This window comes from Aphelocoma coerulescens, chromosome 2 (genome assembly GCF_041296385.1).
Source record: "Aphelocoma coerulescens isolate FSJ_1873_10779 chromosome 2, UR_Acoe_1.0, whole genome shotgun sequence".
NCBI classification, from domain to species: domain Eukaryota; kingdom Metazoa; phylum Chordata; class Aves; order Passeriformes; family Corvidae; genus Aphelocoma; species Aphelocoma coerulescens.
Window position 1 is genome coordinate 80,206,919 of NC_091015.1, and position 16,765 is coordinate 80,223,683.

The window sequence follows — 16,765 nt, forward strand, 5'->3', positions numbered from 1 at the left end:
CACTATTTAAGTGAATGCAATCAATACAGAAGGAGAATTTCGCTCATATTTTCTGAATTTCCATGTATGTTCTCCAAAACCAAAAGAAACATATATAACACAAAAAGCACACACACTCAAATATACCATTACCAAATGCTACTCATTACTGCAGGTTTATAAGAGATATGCATGACAGTTTAAGCTTGTGCATGAGCTATACAATTCCTACGGGAGAAAAAACGAAACTATTTTGTAATGTGTATATAGAGAAAGACCAAGATAGACATGTAACCAATTACTGCAAATGAATCTTGTCCACAGACAGCAGGACAGAAATGAAGGAATTTTTTTTCAGTTTGATGTTTGACTGCCTTGAAAAGTTATTAGGAGCTTTTTTCCAACAGATGTATTTGTGTAGAACCATAAATTAACAATGCTTTTATCTGTGCAGACATATTTTAGACATAGTCACAACAGACTAGAAACATGAATGTGAACGTGTGAGGTATGTTAACAATATGTTACACTCTATGGTTTTGTATCCTTATTTTTATCATACATTTTACCAGTAGTTTTTCCACTAACAGATACGCTACAGCTTGCTACATAGAGACTTGCTACAGCTGTCTTCAAAACAAAGTTCTCACTAAAATGCTCAAACTGAAAGCAACTGTATTTCTAGAATGTCTGGCCAGATGCATCTAAAAAGAGACTGACTCCACATACACACAAGTTTGTTTCATTAACTTCCATTAGTAAATTAAATAAGTCAGTTTTTGGAAGTTGCTCTCATGAAAACTTGCTTACCGTTTACTTATAAACAAGCCCATATGTGACTTGAGAAAGTATTTCTGGTTTATTCTTTTCAACATTACGGGGTGAAGATGAACTAGTAGCAAAAGCTTAGATCATGATGACATGCAATTAAACTGTAAATCATTTTTCTGTTGACTTTCTTATTATACAATAATCACTTCATGAAGAATACTTAATCATTATTAAAAAGTAATCACTGTAAAAGAAACTGGGAACCTCAAATTAAATCCACAAAACCTCAGAAAAAGAACAGTGAAGCTTACCACCCTTGACAACCCTAAGTATTACACTACCTTTACAATTTTAGCAAAGGTACACATACTGGATTTGTATAGTAGTACTTTCTGATAGGCACACTATTTTACCTAAAACAGAACTAGATATGATACTAGATCTATAGTTAACATTTTAAAATAGTCTTTTTCATCCTTCAGCAACAATTTTAAATACAAAAGAAACTGAGATTTCACATAGTGGTTATATTAATGAGAAGTATAGTAAAAATACATTTGGTTACAAGCCACTCTACACTTTCACTTCCCTCAAACACATTTTGAGTATAGCTAATACAATCATACAACATTTGGTGTAGTGGTCCTTGCTTCCATGTAAAGGCCACGCACATTGACTTCGGATTCAAAACATGTGGAGTACAATCAATTCACTTGTGCCACAAGTGCCCGTCAATAGAAGTCCCTCCTTGCTACCTACCCCAGGCTCTAGGTTCTGTATAGCCTAATAGCAATAAACCTAATTTGACAGCACAGGATACGTGGACCCTTACAAATTCTTCTACAGAACTTGTGCCTATACAAAGCATTTATACTCTCCAGACGTTTGTTGAAAATCTTCATGGGGAAATCACAGCCTCCAAGCAGCCACAACCAAGTGAGAGCAACAGGATGCAACAGATACTAATTAACCAAGCCTGACAAGAAATGCAGCTTAGCAAGTTGTAATTTTTTTGTAAAAATTGTTTTGCTTCCAGAACTTCAGAATCTCACAGTAATAATTTCAGCATATATGACAATATTTGCAGTTTAAAGGTGGGTCCCAAAGCAGGATACAGCCACCACAAGGTAACTTGAAGCTCAGTTCCACAGAAATTTACAGGGCAAAAGGAGCAACTTTAAATAAACACAGATTCTGAATAGCAACCAGCATAAACAAGCTCCAGCTAGAGCTGCTGTACACTCCCCCCTCTGTCTGGTACCATTCAGACTCCTTGAAGCTGGCTTTGTACCAGCTGTACTGTGTTAATAATGCATGCAAAAAGACCAGCATAAGGGACACTGGTGTAGACTAAACACGACAAATCAGAAGGTGTTAACAAAGGTCTCTCCAACAGCAACAGGACAAGGGTGCACTCTGGCAATTCCTCCCTGGTAGCACTGGGTTAATTAGAAATATGAAAACAAAGTGGCAACTGTATTTTAGAGCTGGAAGAATGTGGTAAGAGAAATCCACTAAGAGATTATAGACTGGCAGCTGCAGCTGATGCATCAGCCTAACAAGCAGTAAGTGCTACTTTATTTTTTAATGTCATAAAGCTAGGACTATACTGCAACTCTCTTCTGCAGCTTTCAGAATTTTTTTGCATGCATCTCTGTGATCAAGTTTCCACATGCCCATCCCATTCAATGATGAAATTTACTGCATTTCCATACAAGCCATTTAAAAAGAAACATCTTGGCCTCCAGAAAGTGTTTTCTTATCTCATGGTAGCAAGCTGACGTTTACCATTAGGTGGCAGCGTAAGATCATCTGCTTCCTTCTCCCAGATGAACTGTTTTGGAAGCTGGCGTGGGAAGAGGGAAGCATCTGTATTGAGTGGGTGGATACAGAAGTATGTGGAATGTACTTAGCATGTCAGCCTTTGCTTTCATGTACGAGATGGATCCACCAGAGCGACCTCTGCTACATGCAAAACAACAAACACTATTCAAAAATTTTCTAACCACCACTAGGTCTGACTGATGTTACTGTTCGGCAGAGGATGAATTTTCTTAAGTCTGATAGAGTAGTAAGAGGAGTCAGGGAACCCCTGGTTAAACAAGCACTTGTCATGCGGGGGGGGAAGTATGTGATACATCAGAACAAGCAATTCATTCACAAATCTCACGTAGATCTAAATTTTCCATCAACGTATTTCAGCCAGTGTCTACAAGACACAATCTCTCCTAGAATGATCTTGTGTTACCAACCTGCTTTGGTAACAACTCCTAACTGCTAAAACCAACCCAAGTACTGCCACATGGCTGCTAAGGTCAGAATTTTCACACCAAGTTCCACATTTCTCTGACTGAGACAACTACTCTGCACACTCTTTTTCTTCCTGCAACCTATTTAAGACTTATCCTGGAAAAGCTGGCAGCCAAATGCTTGGACAGGTGCATTCTTTGCTGGATTAAAAACTGCATGGCCATGCCTAGAGAGTGGTAGTGAATGGAGTTACCTCCAGCTGTTGGATGGTCACTGCTGGGATTCCCCAAGGGTCAGTACTGGGACCAGTCCTGTTCAGTATCTTTATCAATCGAATGTACTCTAAGTAAGTGTGCAGATGACACGAAGCTGGGTAGGAGTATTGATCTGCCGGAGGGTGGGGAGGCTCTGCAGAGGGATCTGGACATGCTGGATTGATGGGCTGAAGCCAGTTGTATGAGGTTCAACAAAGCTGAATCCTGCTTATGTCACAACAACCCCAGGCAGCGCTACAGGCTGGGGACAGAATGGCTGGACACCAGCCAGGCAGAAAAGGACCTGGGCGTGCTGGCTGACAGTGGCTGAACATGAGCCAGTGCATGCCCATGTGGGCAAGAAGGCCAGTGGCATCCTGGCCCATATCAGGAATAGTGTGGCCAGTAGGAGCAGGGCACTGACTGTCCCCCTGTACTCAGCACTGCTGAGGCCACACCTCTAGTGCTGTGTCCAGTTCTGGGCCCCTCAATTCAGGAAGAAGACTGAGGTGGTGATACGAGTCCAAAGAATGGCAGCGGAGCTGGTGAAGAGTCTAGAGAGACAGCTTTGTGAGGAGTGGCTGAGGAAGCTGGGGCTGTTTAGCCTGGAGTAAAGGAGGTTCAGGGGTGACCTTACTGCTCTCTACAGCTGCCTGGAAGGAGGTTGTAGCCAGGTAGGGGACGGCCTCTTCTCCCAAGCAACCAGCGACAGAACAAGAGGACACAGCCTCAAGCTCTGCCACATGAGGTTCGGGTTGGACATCAGGAAGAATTTCTTCCCTGAAAGGGCCGTCAGGCATTAAAATCAAGGTGGTGGAGTCACTGTCCCTGGAAGTGTTCAAGAAATGGCTGAATGGCACTTGAGGATGTGGTTCAGTTGACAAGGTGAGGATTGCTCAAAGGTTGGACTTGATGACTTTGAAAATCTTCCACTGTAACAATTCCATGATTCTATTTTATGATTCAATGTTTCTGTAAGTGTTCCTGGCTACATCTGCATAACACCACAGCCAGGAATACTCCCTGGGAAGGAAGGTGGCATAGAGCTACTTTGCACTGAAAGTCAGCATACAGATAATGATAGGACACTAAAGCTTTGTATCAGTCTTTACCCCATATTAAAAATTAAAAACTAGAACTCAAAGATTTTAAATAACTATTTTCTGGTGGGAACTGAACACCTCACGGCATACACACAATAGGCACTAAGTTACAGCAACGCCAAAAGACCCTTATCTGATTGGATCAGCTCTGTGCTTCAGAAGATGAATGAACAACTGCTAGGAAGGCAAGAGAACAAACATGTGCAAACACCCTTCTACAAATACATTTGTCACTTCAAGGGTCACAACCACTGAAACACAAGAACTAACACGTTCAAATTTCATTATAATATAAATTACTTTTTTTATTAGCAAGTGAGATTCTTAGTTATATGACCCAAGAACTGTAATTAATTATTAGAAAATATCAAGAACTTATCAGCCAGCAATATACTTACTACTTGCTAAATTTGCAGGCTGAAAGAAGATGGTCTGAACATTATGTATACATGTAACACTTAAAATATCTTGACTACACATGTAAGATTTAAAATATCTTGATTATGTAAAAGAACAGCCAGGAGGATGACTGCATATACATAGTTGCTTTTTTTGCATCCTTGCAACATTTGAAGATGAATATGAAAAGACAATTCCAGTGCATATTTTGAGTATATATATGTTACTCCTACAATATATCTATAGGCAGTATTCTAATTATTAACAGAATGTCAGACCCACTATTACATATTTCCCTTAATTCACAGTTCAAACCTTTTTTCACTTAAATCTCAGTCATTCCCAATTAAACTCCAATCTTCAATCTACTGAGCTGAATAACTTTTTTTTGTCCCTGTGCATGACTAATAATTTAACAAAATGCTGTACTGAAGCTCTTCTGCTCATTACTTACAAGGTCTTTTTTCTATTATTTCCAGGTCTCATTTGCAGCAGCTTGAAAGCATCTACCTGAATGGTTCGCAAACTACAATTAATTTTTAAACATATTTTAATTGGACAAAGTACCATAAAAAAAGGTTTAAAAATCCACAAAAGGAACTTTTAAAACCAAGCATAATCAATATTTAAAAAAAACCCAAAACAACAAAACCCCTCCAAAAAACAATGAACTCATTCCCATGCTGCAGCTTGTCTTTTCTGTATCATTTGCTAATACCTGATAACCACTTTTTACAGGGAGGGCTTCTTTCTCTTTCAGTCTGTAGTCTAACCACCTTCCTCTGCCTTCTCTTCAGTGTGCTCCTATATAGTTCATTCATATTCCATTTTATCACATCTATTTTTCACTGCTTTTCTCCCTGAGCTTCTTGATTAATGTTTTGTTTGTTTACCACTATTTGCATAGTACAAGGTGCTCCTTTCTCTTCTGTGTCAGCCATCATGCTGCAAGTGCAAGGACTGTAAATCCCACCAAGTCAGACCAGTGCCAAATGTTTCAGCTTCAAAATTAAAATACATCCCAATTTGTACATGTTTAAAGAAAAAGTTCAACTAAGCCAAAGGTATGAAAAAAAGAGAGATCCGTAACGTTGCAGGGTCCCATCTGCAAACACAACAGTATTATTAGGATCATATTAGGGTGTCTTTCATTTTAAAGCATCCTAACAATTTTTATCATTTCTAGTGACAAATTATTCCCATATCTAGTAATGGTTATTGCTACTTTTTTGCTTATTCACTCTCTTAGATCACAATTGCCTTCTTTCACTACTTTGTACAACTTCTCAATACACACCCATCACATAGATAAAGTATTTGCAAACGTGAATTTAGTTAAACTATATGGTATTACAGAGTATTTTATAGAAGTAAACATCACATTGCTCCAATTTACCAAGAAAATGATGAAAGATTTTCCATTGAGAAGGCACTCTTTAATTAAACCCAGAATGTTCATCTATAGTCAGAACTATTAACACTGTGCTGTCAATCATAGCACGAGGGCAGACCAGGCTTTTCCTCTCTTTCCCCTCTCCACAATTTAACTCCTCCATTCCTCCACACAACTACTTGTTATACTGATCAGTGTTCCATCTCTCATACTGGTGCTTGCCATAATCTTCCTGCTTCACCTGCAATGAACCTGGGAGTTCAAGAACAATGAACTAGGCTTGATATGCTTGCCCAAAGATTTCCTAATTCCCTCCTTCTCCAAAAGGTTATTTCCTAGCTGTATTTACGTGTTTCTGATTATTTCTTTTCACACAAAACCAGATGTTTCGTAATACATTTTCTAATGCTTTCAGAAGAAACATTTAAAATATAACATGGTTGGTTTTCTATTAACAAACATCCAAATAGATAACTCTAAATTAAGCAAATCCTAAACTAATTCTGCTTAAGTTTCTATACGATAATTCTTAATCTATCATATTGACAATGTCTTAACTATAAGAAATACTAATTTTGGCTATGAAGTCAAATACTGCATTAGAAGTTTTGTTAAAATCAGAACAAATTAAAAAGTAACTGTGTCATAACCTCTGTATTTATAGAAAGACATATGGTGAGAAGACTGTGGAGTGAGGACTATACAACAGAACAAATTATCTTGACTTAAATCCCAGATAAAATATTGCAAAAGTTGTTGCAGGGGTCAAGAAATACAGAATTAAAGCAGAGAAAATTAGTTTTAATGTCAGCCAGTCACAAATGCTTCTTACAATGTTTGAGAACATATATAAGTTTTGAGATTAAGTGTTTCACTGAAAAAAGTAACAAGACAAAATTAACATATCACCATTAACATATAATTTCAAAGCAGACTTGCTACAATAAGATTGATTAAAACTTAGCTTTATGCAATAGAATACATCAAATGGATTAAAGAACAAGTTCCAAAAAAAATCAGAGCCCAGAACAAATCTACAGAGAAGGAAATACGAAAACATTTGTAGGTAAAGTTTTACCAGAGCCCAAATTACTCTTTCATCAGTATTTGTATCATCACCAATAACAGCTTTATCACTAGTAATTTTTTATAAATAATTGGTAGGAAACAAAGACTGTCATCTAGAATGAGAAGACAGACTTGTCAAGGAAGGAACAAACAGAGAAATACAGGCAAATGCAAAATGATACGGTTAGAATAAAGGAATCCTGGCCATGCCTACAGAATAATGACCAACCATGCCAGCAGCCAAAGTAGTGACTCAAAGAAAATCAGCTAACAAAGTACTCAATGCTAGCTGCCTGTGCAGCACAGTGGTAAAAAGGATTATTAGGTTTTTAATTCACAAACAGGGGAAGGAGAGTGGAAGAGTGACAGAAAGTCTTCTAGTAACACACTAGAATATTGTCCATAGTATGAAGGTCCGCATTTTTCATGGATTGGAAAACTGAAGAACATGGAAGAATTATCTGCCAGAAGTTACACCAAAGGCTAAAGAAAAAAAGAGATAAAATCTCCATCTTATTGCAAAAAAAAGGCTTAGGACTTTGAAAAGAAAGAAAAATATCTATTCAAGCTAGGAAAGTAATGCCAGGGGCTAGAAGGTGATGTGGATCCACTTCAAATTCCATACAGATTTTGAGAAAGTGCAGCTTTCTCATCAGAGTAACTTAACAATGGACATTGCAGATTTTTTCCAATGCACTGCCCCTCACAAACAGATGACACCTTAGTAATAGTTTAATTTTAAATCACCTTTTGTTTTGGAGAGCTGAGAGATGTACTCCTAATACTATTTCTAAGAGCTGGGCAGGTTTAAAGAGTGTCCCATTTAAAGATCCCTAATTTCATTTATCATTCACTATAAAGTTTCTATTTCAGGGAAAAAAAGTCATAAATTCCACCATACTTAAGAACTAAAGTAAAGACGACTGTGGGCTGGAAAACAGTATTAGTATTTCAATAAAGTAAACTAGCTGATGTGGCATAATAAATCACATTTTACAGTGCAATTTTAGCAACAGATAGCAATCTAACATCCTTAAAAGCCCCATGAAACTCAAATGCAACAGTAGGTATTCCATAACTACAATATATAAATCTGAAGCCTTAGGTTATTTAGCAATCCTCAAAATCTAAACATCACTGGGGTTCAATATATCAGGCTTTTAGATTATCTACAGTTCTAATTGATGATCCAAAATAGAGGATTATGGAGCAGGATACAATGTACACTAACAACTCCGAGTACCAAGTAGAATACTAGCAGCTACTAGATGTATGAGTTTTTACATCCTTCCCTGCCCTGAAAACCATTAAACTTTCCTGGAATTCACAAAGACACATATAGAGAAAACCACTAAAAAAGTGGATTAAAGGCATTTGGTACTCACTTGTCTATCTCAATACCAAGCGGATTAGCTGGACGTAGGGACAAGGGGGGAATCCCTTTGTTCCTGTCAGTGCGCATGTCATAATAGTTCATTTCATCCACCCAGACAGCAGACTGATCCAAGATACCTAGAGAAAACAAAGCACAGATCCTTAAAACAACAAGGGCAGTCCAGCACCATCAACTTCTAACATACTGAATTAATTTGAAAAATCCTGATAAATATAAAATGCATGCCTAGGTAATATATTGAAAGATAAATGGCAAAACAACCTGGATGCAATTATGCTAAATTATTTTATTATAGCTGCTGAAAAGGTATTCATGGCTGGGCATCAAACATTACCCTCTTGCAGAGTGCAGTTTCACGTACATTAGGAGTGCTTGCCTGACCACAAAGTATTAGTATTTTCATTCCTGCAAGTATTTTGGTATCTATCCAAATCTTGTTATCTGCTACTTTCAAAAGAGCAATTAATTGAAAGTGTTCTCATTTGCATATTTTAGGGAAGATTCCTCTTCTGCCTCATTTGCTATCCAAAAGGTAAGTGAACTTTGGCCACATGCCAAGACAAATGGCTTCAAGGACACAGAACTGGCTTTGTTTCCAATGCCTCAGCACAGACAATGCATAAAGGTGAAGCACAATACGTCCTGGAATCTCAGCTGAAAATGGAGCCAGTCATACCCTTGGCCTTGCCCACCTTTAACAAACCCATCAGATACTCAACACCAGAAGTTACTCCATCCCCACACTTCCCCATATTTTCAAATATGAATTCTCCTCTCTCATCACCAAAAGCTTCACTGTGTAACATTTGCACTTACACATTTCACCTTTCTATTATTAAGATATTAGTGCAGCTTGGGAGAAATTACATGTTATTTAACTGTCACTGAAAGGCTGAGAATAAAAACCTAAAACAGTTCTTGTGGGAACTCCTGCGTTAGAAAAGATAACTATCCAACTTCACCAATAAGGGGTTCTGAGAGAAACATTTTCAATCCACAGGGTATTTAGACTGGATTCTAGGTTAAGCAGAGGTCCTAGACTGCTTGGCAAAATAATTTCAATGGTTAAGCATCTCATGAGAAATACTTAAGACTTTTTGTTTTGCAGGATGGTTTGAATTACAAATAAGAAATGGCACTGAGGACTCAACTTTCTTTAAAGGATTAACTGCCAGCTCAGGATTTAGGTGTAAAGCTCATGAGCTGGCTCAGATTTTGTATTTATCTAGTACACTTAAGAGTAATTACTGGATCTGTTATTAAGTTTTTAAAAATTTTAGAAGTTTAGTACTATTCCTTAAAGAAAGGGCTACTTTTCATTCATTACTGAGGGTTTTATCAAGCCATTGAGAAAGGATTCATTTTACATATACCCTGAGTTTCTCTCTCTCTATATATATATACTTGCACATTTTATTGATATACACTGCATTTTCTAAACAACTGAAAATTTTCCTGAGGTGGATCCATTTCAAATATACATTTTATAGAAAGAGGCATTCAGTCATGTATTTACTTAGCAAAGAAGATAGATGTGGATTTGAACAAGAAATATACCTATTTTTTCAGGTTTAAGCAGTTTGAAAGAAACAGTTGAAGTTCCTTTGCCACCAGACTTTGTAGTAACAATAATGTCTCCCTTGTCATTTTTAGCCTGTCCAACTCGACACACGATTTTACTGGCAGACATCCATTCTGCAGTGAGGAGACAGTTGTGCCCACAGATTGTTAAGCCTGGGAAAAAGAAAAAAAAAACCAGACATATACTACTGTGAATAGAAGTGTCTTTTGAAATTCTGCAATGCAAATTCATTTATGATGCTTCATGTATTTTATGTAAATATATAACCCTTCACCAGTCCCCTACAGTCAGTTACAGTCAAGGAGCCACAAATACATTTTTCAGATGTTTCCTAGGTGACTGCAGGTATTTTGTCCCAGCAACAATTCACGAGACACAAGCAGTGCTGTTTGAAATTTATTTTAATCTCTTCCACCACTTTTGGGCTACTGTGACTTTTACTTAATGTAGTACAATAGATTTTCTGTCTGCAAGACACTAGAGAACTGCTGCTCAGTATTGTATTTCTGTGAAACTTCCTCTAAAAGCTGCACGCAGCAAATCTTTCACAAGTTTAGTCTGTATGACTTGGCACAGAAAAAAAAAAAGAAGATGCTGCAAAATATTCACAAGAAACAATGTTTCTTCAACTTTATTTGTTTAGCAGTACTTCTGTGGACACAGAAGGCTGTTTGGGTTGAAGTAGTATTAATTGACAAATATTCTGTCCAAATCCCTTCTGTACAAAATCCATGATGCAAGACTGATTCTGATGAATAAACTGCCCTTGTTCCATGGAAGAATAATCATGTAATACTCATCTATTCCCTCTTCTACACTTTCTCACAAGAAGGATGACAGGAAGGTCTTTTTTCACAGGAAAAGACTGTGACATATTAAAATATGTCAAGCTTGAGTGTTCAAGAACACCTCTTACAATTTAAGAGTCAAGGTGCACCTTAATGTAAGGTCCAAGACTTCCTGAGATTTCACATCAAATTGGTCTGATCAAGCCAAGAAATCACCACCCAGCTGATTGGTTCTGGTCAGATCAGGACTCTGGATGCTGGAATAGATGGATTGTTTTCTCAGATCTAGAAGAACAATTTCCATATTCCTAGCTGGAGTTTTGATGTCCTGAAGAACTGGCAAGATCCTAACTGCTCTAGTATCTAATTTGGAGAACAAATTCATTACATTCTTCTCAAATTTAACACCCTTAGCTAGAAACATTTTGCCTTATGTCTGAAAGGACAAGGCTGTACTAGTGTGTTGGCTGAACTGGAGCATAAATTTGTCAGGCAGAGCAGTTTCCCCCCTGTTGGCTTGCCTTTTGTTTTTAATTTCTAGAAAGCTCTGACCAATTTAGAAAATACTTAGAGACAGAAAAGGGTCAGCATATGTGGCTCAGTATCAAAGCTTCACACTTATTTTTTCTCACAATTTAAGTCTCTGACATGACACAGCAGACAAATTTGGCAGTTTTCATGGCTGTCAGACATAAAAATGCATTACTCCCTGCCAAAAACTATCTTGAAAACGAAATAAAAAAAATAAAAAAATGGAAAGGCACTGAATCTTATTACAACTGAAATTAATTTTACTTGAGAAAGGACAGTAGATTTGTTTCTTAAATATTCTTTCTGAATTAAAGGGGGGGAGTGGCATGAAAGAGGATATACAGACAAAAAGACTTAAAATAAAAACAGTATTTTGGTTATTTAGTCATAAAATTTTAACCAGGTCAGGTTTTAGTTTCAAGAGGGAAAGGAAAAAGCCCATACATTATGATGCATATTACATATATGCAATAATATAACCTTACATCATATTGTTATAATTTTACATCTCTTACTGTTTTATGCTAGCATCTTCTCTAAAGGAAGAAAGATTGCGACAGGAACTAACAGAAATACTTTGCCCAAATGATTCATACAGATGTTTTCACCACATATTTTCTGAATTCATGGTTAAATTAAGTAATACTTTAAAATCCAGAACTAAGCTATAGCAATTTAGTAGGGTAAAAAATTTTGAACAACTGTTTGAAGATCCTTGTATCAATTATTGTCTACTCATTAGAGGTTCCAAAAGCTCTCAATAGAGCAAGATCACAAGGTCCAATACTTCTAAAATAGCAGGAAATGGCTTTTGCCTGTATCTTAAAAATGCAAAAGAAAGTTAAGTCTCTATCAACATTTTATATACCACATGAAACACAGTAATGGCACAACACAATTTCTAAAACAAAGGCATGTTGAGGGAGAAGTTTTGATAGCACAGTTACCACATTTCTTTCTCCAGAAATAGGAAACTTCCCTTTAAATAATATTTAATTTGAATCTGTTGCATGGTACAAAGAGCTCAGAGAACATCATTCTCAGCTTCTAGTTTTTATGTGCCTTTCTATAAATAGGCATAAGTAATACTCTTATTGAGACTTTCCGATTTTGGTTAAGCTTATATATGGACAATTTTACAATGTCTGAAAAATACAGCTGCAAATGTCTTAAACGACAAACTAAACCTTGAAAACACAAATGTTACAGGTACCTCCTGGATTTGACATTTTGTACCATGAGCTATAAAATTACAAATAAAAAGTTTATTTGGTTTCAAAGATACAAAGAGATTACTGGAAGGGTCTCTCCTAAATGAAACCAAAAGAATATTCCTCTACTATGTGATACTCTTTTTATATATAGAAAAAAGTTTCTTGCTTTTCATTTTATACTAATGCATCTCAAACTTTATAAACTTTATAAAGACCTCACTCAAACTCTCATGCCTACAAAGAAAACCTCACTTTCTCAAGTATTTCCATTCAAGTCACAGGGAGTATTTACATGCCTAATTTAACCATTAAAAGAAATCTTTACATATCTGGGGCCTTAGTTACTTACTGGAGAAAGCTGACAACTGAGCTAAGGAAAAAATAAGGCAATGCATTATTTATTTTTACCTCAAAGCATAAAATTGTTAGCAGCTGTGTGTTACCAATGTTACTCTGAAAGAAATATAAGTAGAAATATTAGCAGTTGGTCAGCTGAAATACTGAGGTACAGTTCAGGACATGTCTTCCTTCCAAGAACGTAGCACTGATCATTTCTAAGAGGATCATACCAATGAACTAATGAGGCTATTGAAATACATCAGCCACACAAATACACAGACATATACTCACCCCTAACATCATCAGTTATTTGAGGATTTCTCAATATGGATTCTATAGTGTACTCCAACCTCATCTAGCAGCTCAGGAAAATACTACTTCCCCTTTTGAGAGACAGCAAACTGAAGTGAAAAACTGTAGTAGCTGATGCTTGGCCATAAAGCTCATTGTGGTGGCCATGAATGGAATTTGTGAATCTTGGTTTACAGCCATGAAGTGAAATATTTTTCCTAGCAAAGCCAAACAAAATTCCAATGGCCTTCAGAGGAGTCGTGATTCCACAACAAATTAGACAAATTGTCTCTAACATGACTACTGAAGTACACATAGGCATAACTTAAAAAAGAAATAAAGGAAATTCCAGTAGTTATAGTTAACTTGGGTTTCCAGAAGATTTTATGGAGTCCCTCTCGAAAGGCTTAAGAGAATGAACCAGCTATAGGATATGAACCTCTAATGGATAAATAGCTCAGCGAGATAGAAACAGGGTTACAGTAAATGAGGTGTTTGAGGAAAGTTTCCACAGGGTTTATGCCGGGATTGCTTATGTTCAGCACATTTATCAATTACAGATAAAGAGGTTATAAAGCTGGCTGATGATACTAATTTATTCAGTGTAAAGACCATAAACTGCAGAAAAATGCAAGCCAGAACTTATTAGACTGAGTGGATGCACTATAATGTAGATGCCATAATACAACAGCTGAAATTCAATGAACAAAGACAAGATGTATGCAGGCAAAACCTTAAATTCACAGATGGCAGGCTCAAACTGACAACTAATCCTCGTGCATTTAATTATGGAACTATAGTAGACAGAACAACAAAAACATTAGCTTGATCCCTAATAGGAGTTATACAGAAAACAGAACTCTACAGACAAAATACAAAACAAAAGTGAAAGTACAGTGTTATGCCACAGGGCATTCACATCCTGAACACTGCATGCAACCAAGATGTGTCACCCACGACTGGTAATGAAATGAAAAGAAATTTTCTGAAGAGTAAGAAGAAGGGCCAAGGACACATGCAGAAAATTTAAATAAGCTAAGATGTTTCAGCCTGAAAAGGAAGCAACAGAGCAGCAATGGACAAGCTCTGTGACCAGGAGAATCAGTGAAGAGGTCTTGTCCCCTCCTTCAACGGAAGAGCTATGATAATTCAAATGAAATTACCATGTTAAAAATCAAAACAGAAATGAAAAGGGTTCTTCACATATTTTGTAGCTAAATCACTGAACCTGCTTTGTCGTAACTGCTACAGATACATAAACTGACTTTACGCTAATTCAAGGAATAGCAATCCCCAAGGACTTTCTGAATACATTGAAAACACTTCTGACATGAAAATTTCAATGCAGAAATCCTCAGTTCCTGAGAATGTAACAAAGGAGCATCTCATTACGTCTACGCTCTTTCTAGTACACTGCACTAAGCATTCACTCTTCATCTTCATGTTCAGCACCGGATGCTGAGTCAGATTAAGGGTTCATCTAAAAAGGTACAGTCAGTCTGTTTAGTTGCACACCGGGCAGCACCCCTGAATTTCGTGGATTCCAGTGCGTATTTGTGTAAAGGGCATTCCTCATAGCATCCAACATAGATTCTACCATGCAAAAAATTTATCTCTAATCATATCCAAAATGTTACCTTCTGCAGTACCAAAAGGCTGTTTTTTTGACTTACCTATGAGGTCTGTAGGTCCAGTCCCCAAATTTTCTCCTCTAATTGTCACTTTTGTCCATGAGATGCCTTCATTGGGAGAGATGCCAGTTACAAGTGGGGGCTGTCGTGCTCGAGACATGATGGCTGTTCAGTTACTGCAATCTGAGCTGCTTTTATCTGTTCATCAAGAAATAGCAAATTAAAAACCCACTAATTATATTATGTAAAAAATTATTAAAACCATTTCAATCTGTTCTTCTAAATTGGTAGGGAAATATAAATGTAAATATGGAACACCGCTCTGAAAGCCTCTTTTGACACATAGTCATAAAACAATAAAGAACACTTATACCTTCTTTGCACTTCTAAAAAAATTAAATATAGCTTTCGGAAAGTGAAAGTATATTCAGAAAAATATTAAACCTTCAGAATGCTTAATGAAGCTATATACACAGACTTCAAATTACATTTGTCAGAATTCAAATGAGTCTATTCCAACATCTATTTAGAAGTTATTATTGTATTCCTTAGAAAGTTCAGAACTGGTAATCTGGAAAGATAAGTAATAGACTATGATTACAGATTTGGATAACTTCTCCATCAAAATAAGATTTACTGGCATAGACAGTCCCATGTGAAAAAGCCTTCAGCACTTATTTGTATAAAGCATCTATGTTAACATGCACTGAGAAAATTAGAACATGACTTGCAAACACTACACTAGCAGAGATCAACAAAACAAACAATATTAACAACATATTAACAAAAATGTACATAAAATTATCGAAGAACCATTTCCAGAAGAGTATTCCTTTGTGCCTGAAATTGAGTCAACTCAGACCAGTTAAATTAGCTCTGTCATTAATAAGCTCTGCAGCTCAAACACAAATATGGTACCCATGTTATGTGGTCTACATTTAGTTTACTATGCAACTGATCACAAAATCCTGTTGTTTATTAGCAGTTTCCTTTGTGCAGCTCTGCAGCTATAAACTGCTATAAGAAGCTGAGTACATATATATGATGATATATATGATGTATAACCTGAAGGATATCCCACAAACTTCTCCATATTTACAACACTTAGTAAACACCATCACCATTCCAAACCTCAGTTATACATATACAACACTTCGGTGTAAACCATTTCTGAAGTTCAGGTTGGTAAAAAATATGTGGAATATAAGCCAAGCTTCCTAAGGTTGCTCTTAGCTATTGCTTTTTGAATTGAGATGTATTTTCTACTTTTACTTGCAAACAGTCAAGTCCATGAAACCCAGAAACTCTTTAAACCATCTCTAACAACAAATTGCAGCAAAACTGCAGTCTCCAAGCACCTGCAGTTAAGAAATACTAGAATTAAGACATACTTGTTTCAGCTGCTTCTGCATATACAAAATACTTTCATTGTACCAACATACCCCATGCTTTTACACAGCCTCCCCACGTTTTTCAGTGGTAGTAGCTAGATCTGACATGAGAATCAAAGAATCTGACTAGATCTGACTGGTTTCTTTCATCACGTTCCAAAGTTGGAACATACACTGAAAATGAAGATGGAAATAGAAAAGGCAGGAATTGGGCGGAGGATCTCATGCTAAAAGTAAAAATACACTGCCCTCAGAACAGGACCACCTGTCTCTCTGTCCATAGCACAGATGCATAGGTCACCTACAATAAAACTTTGCATTTTTTTCTGATCCAGCTTCAGAGCCCACAGCCACACCTGAAGTCACTGTGAAATGCATCCTGAAT

The 16,765-nt window shown here is 36.8% G+C and overlaps 1 protein-coding gene across 1 annotated transcript in view; it reads right to left on the minus strand.

The window, feature by feature from the left end:
• EXOC2 (exocyst complex component 2) overlaps positions 1–16,765 on the minus strand; it is a 128,234-nt gene that overhangs the window by 98,947 nt on the left and 12,522 nt on the right. Inside the window, exons 2-4 of the mRNA XM_069008219.1 lie at positions 15,032–15,187; positions 10,171–10,347; positions 8,603–8,729 (exon numbers count right to left, since the gene is read on the minus strand). Of these exons, the coding sequence (XP_068864320.1) occupies positions 8,603–8,729; positions 10,171–10,347; positions 15,032–15,149 (422 nt within the window). The 5' untranslated portion in view covers positions 15,150–15,187. The remainder of the gene's footprint in view (positions 1–8,602; positions 8,730–10,170; positions 10,348–15,031; positions 15,188–16,765) is intronic.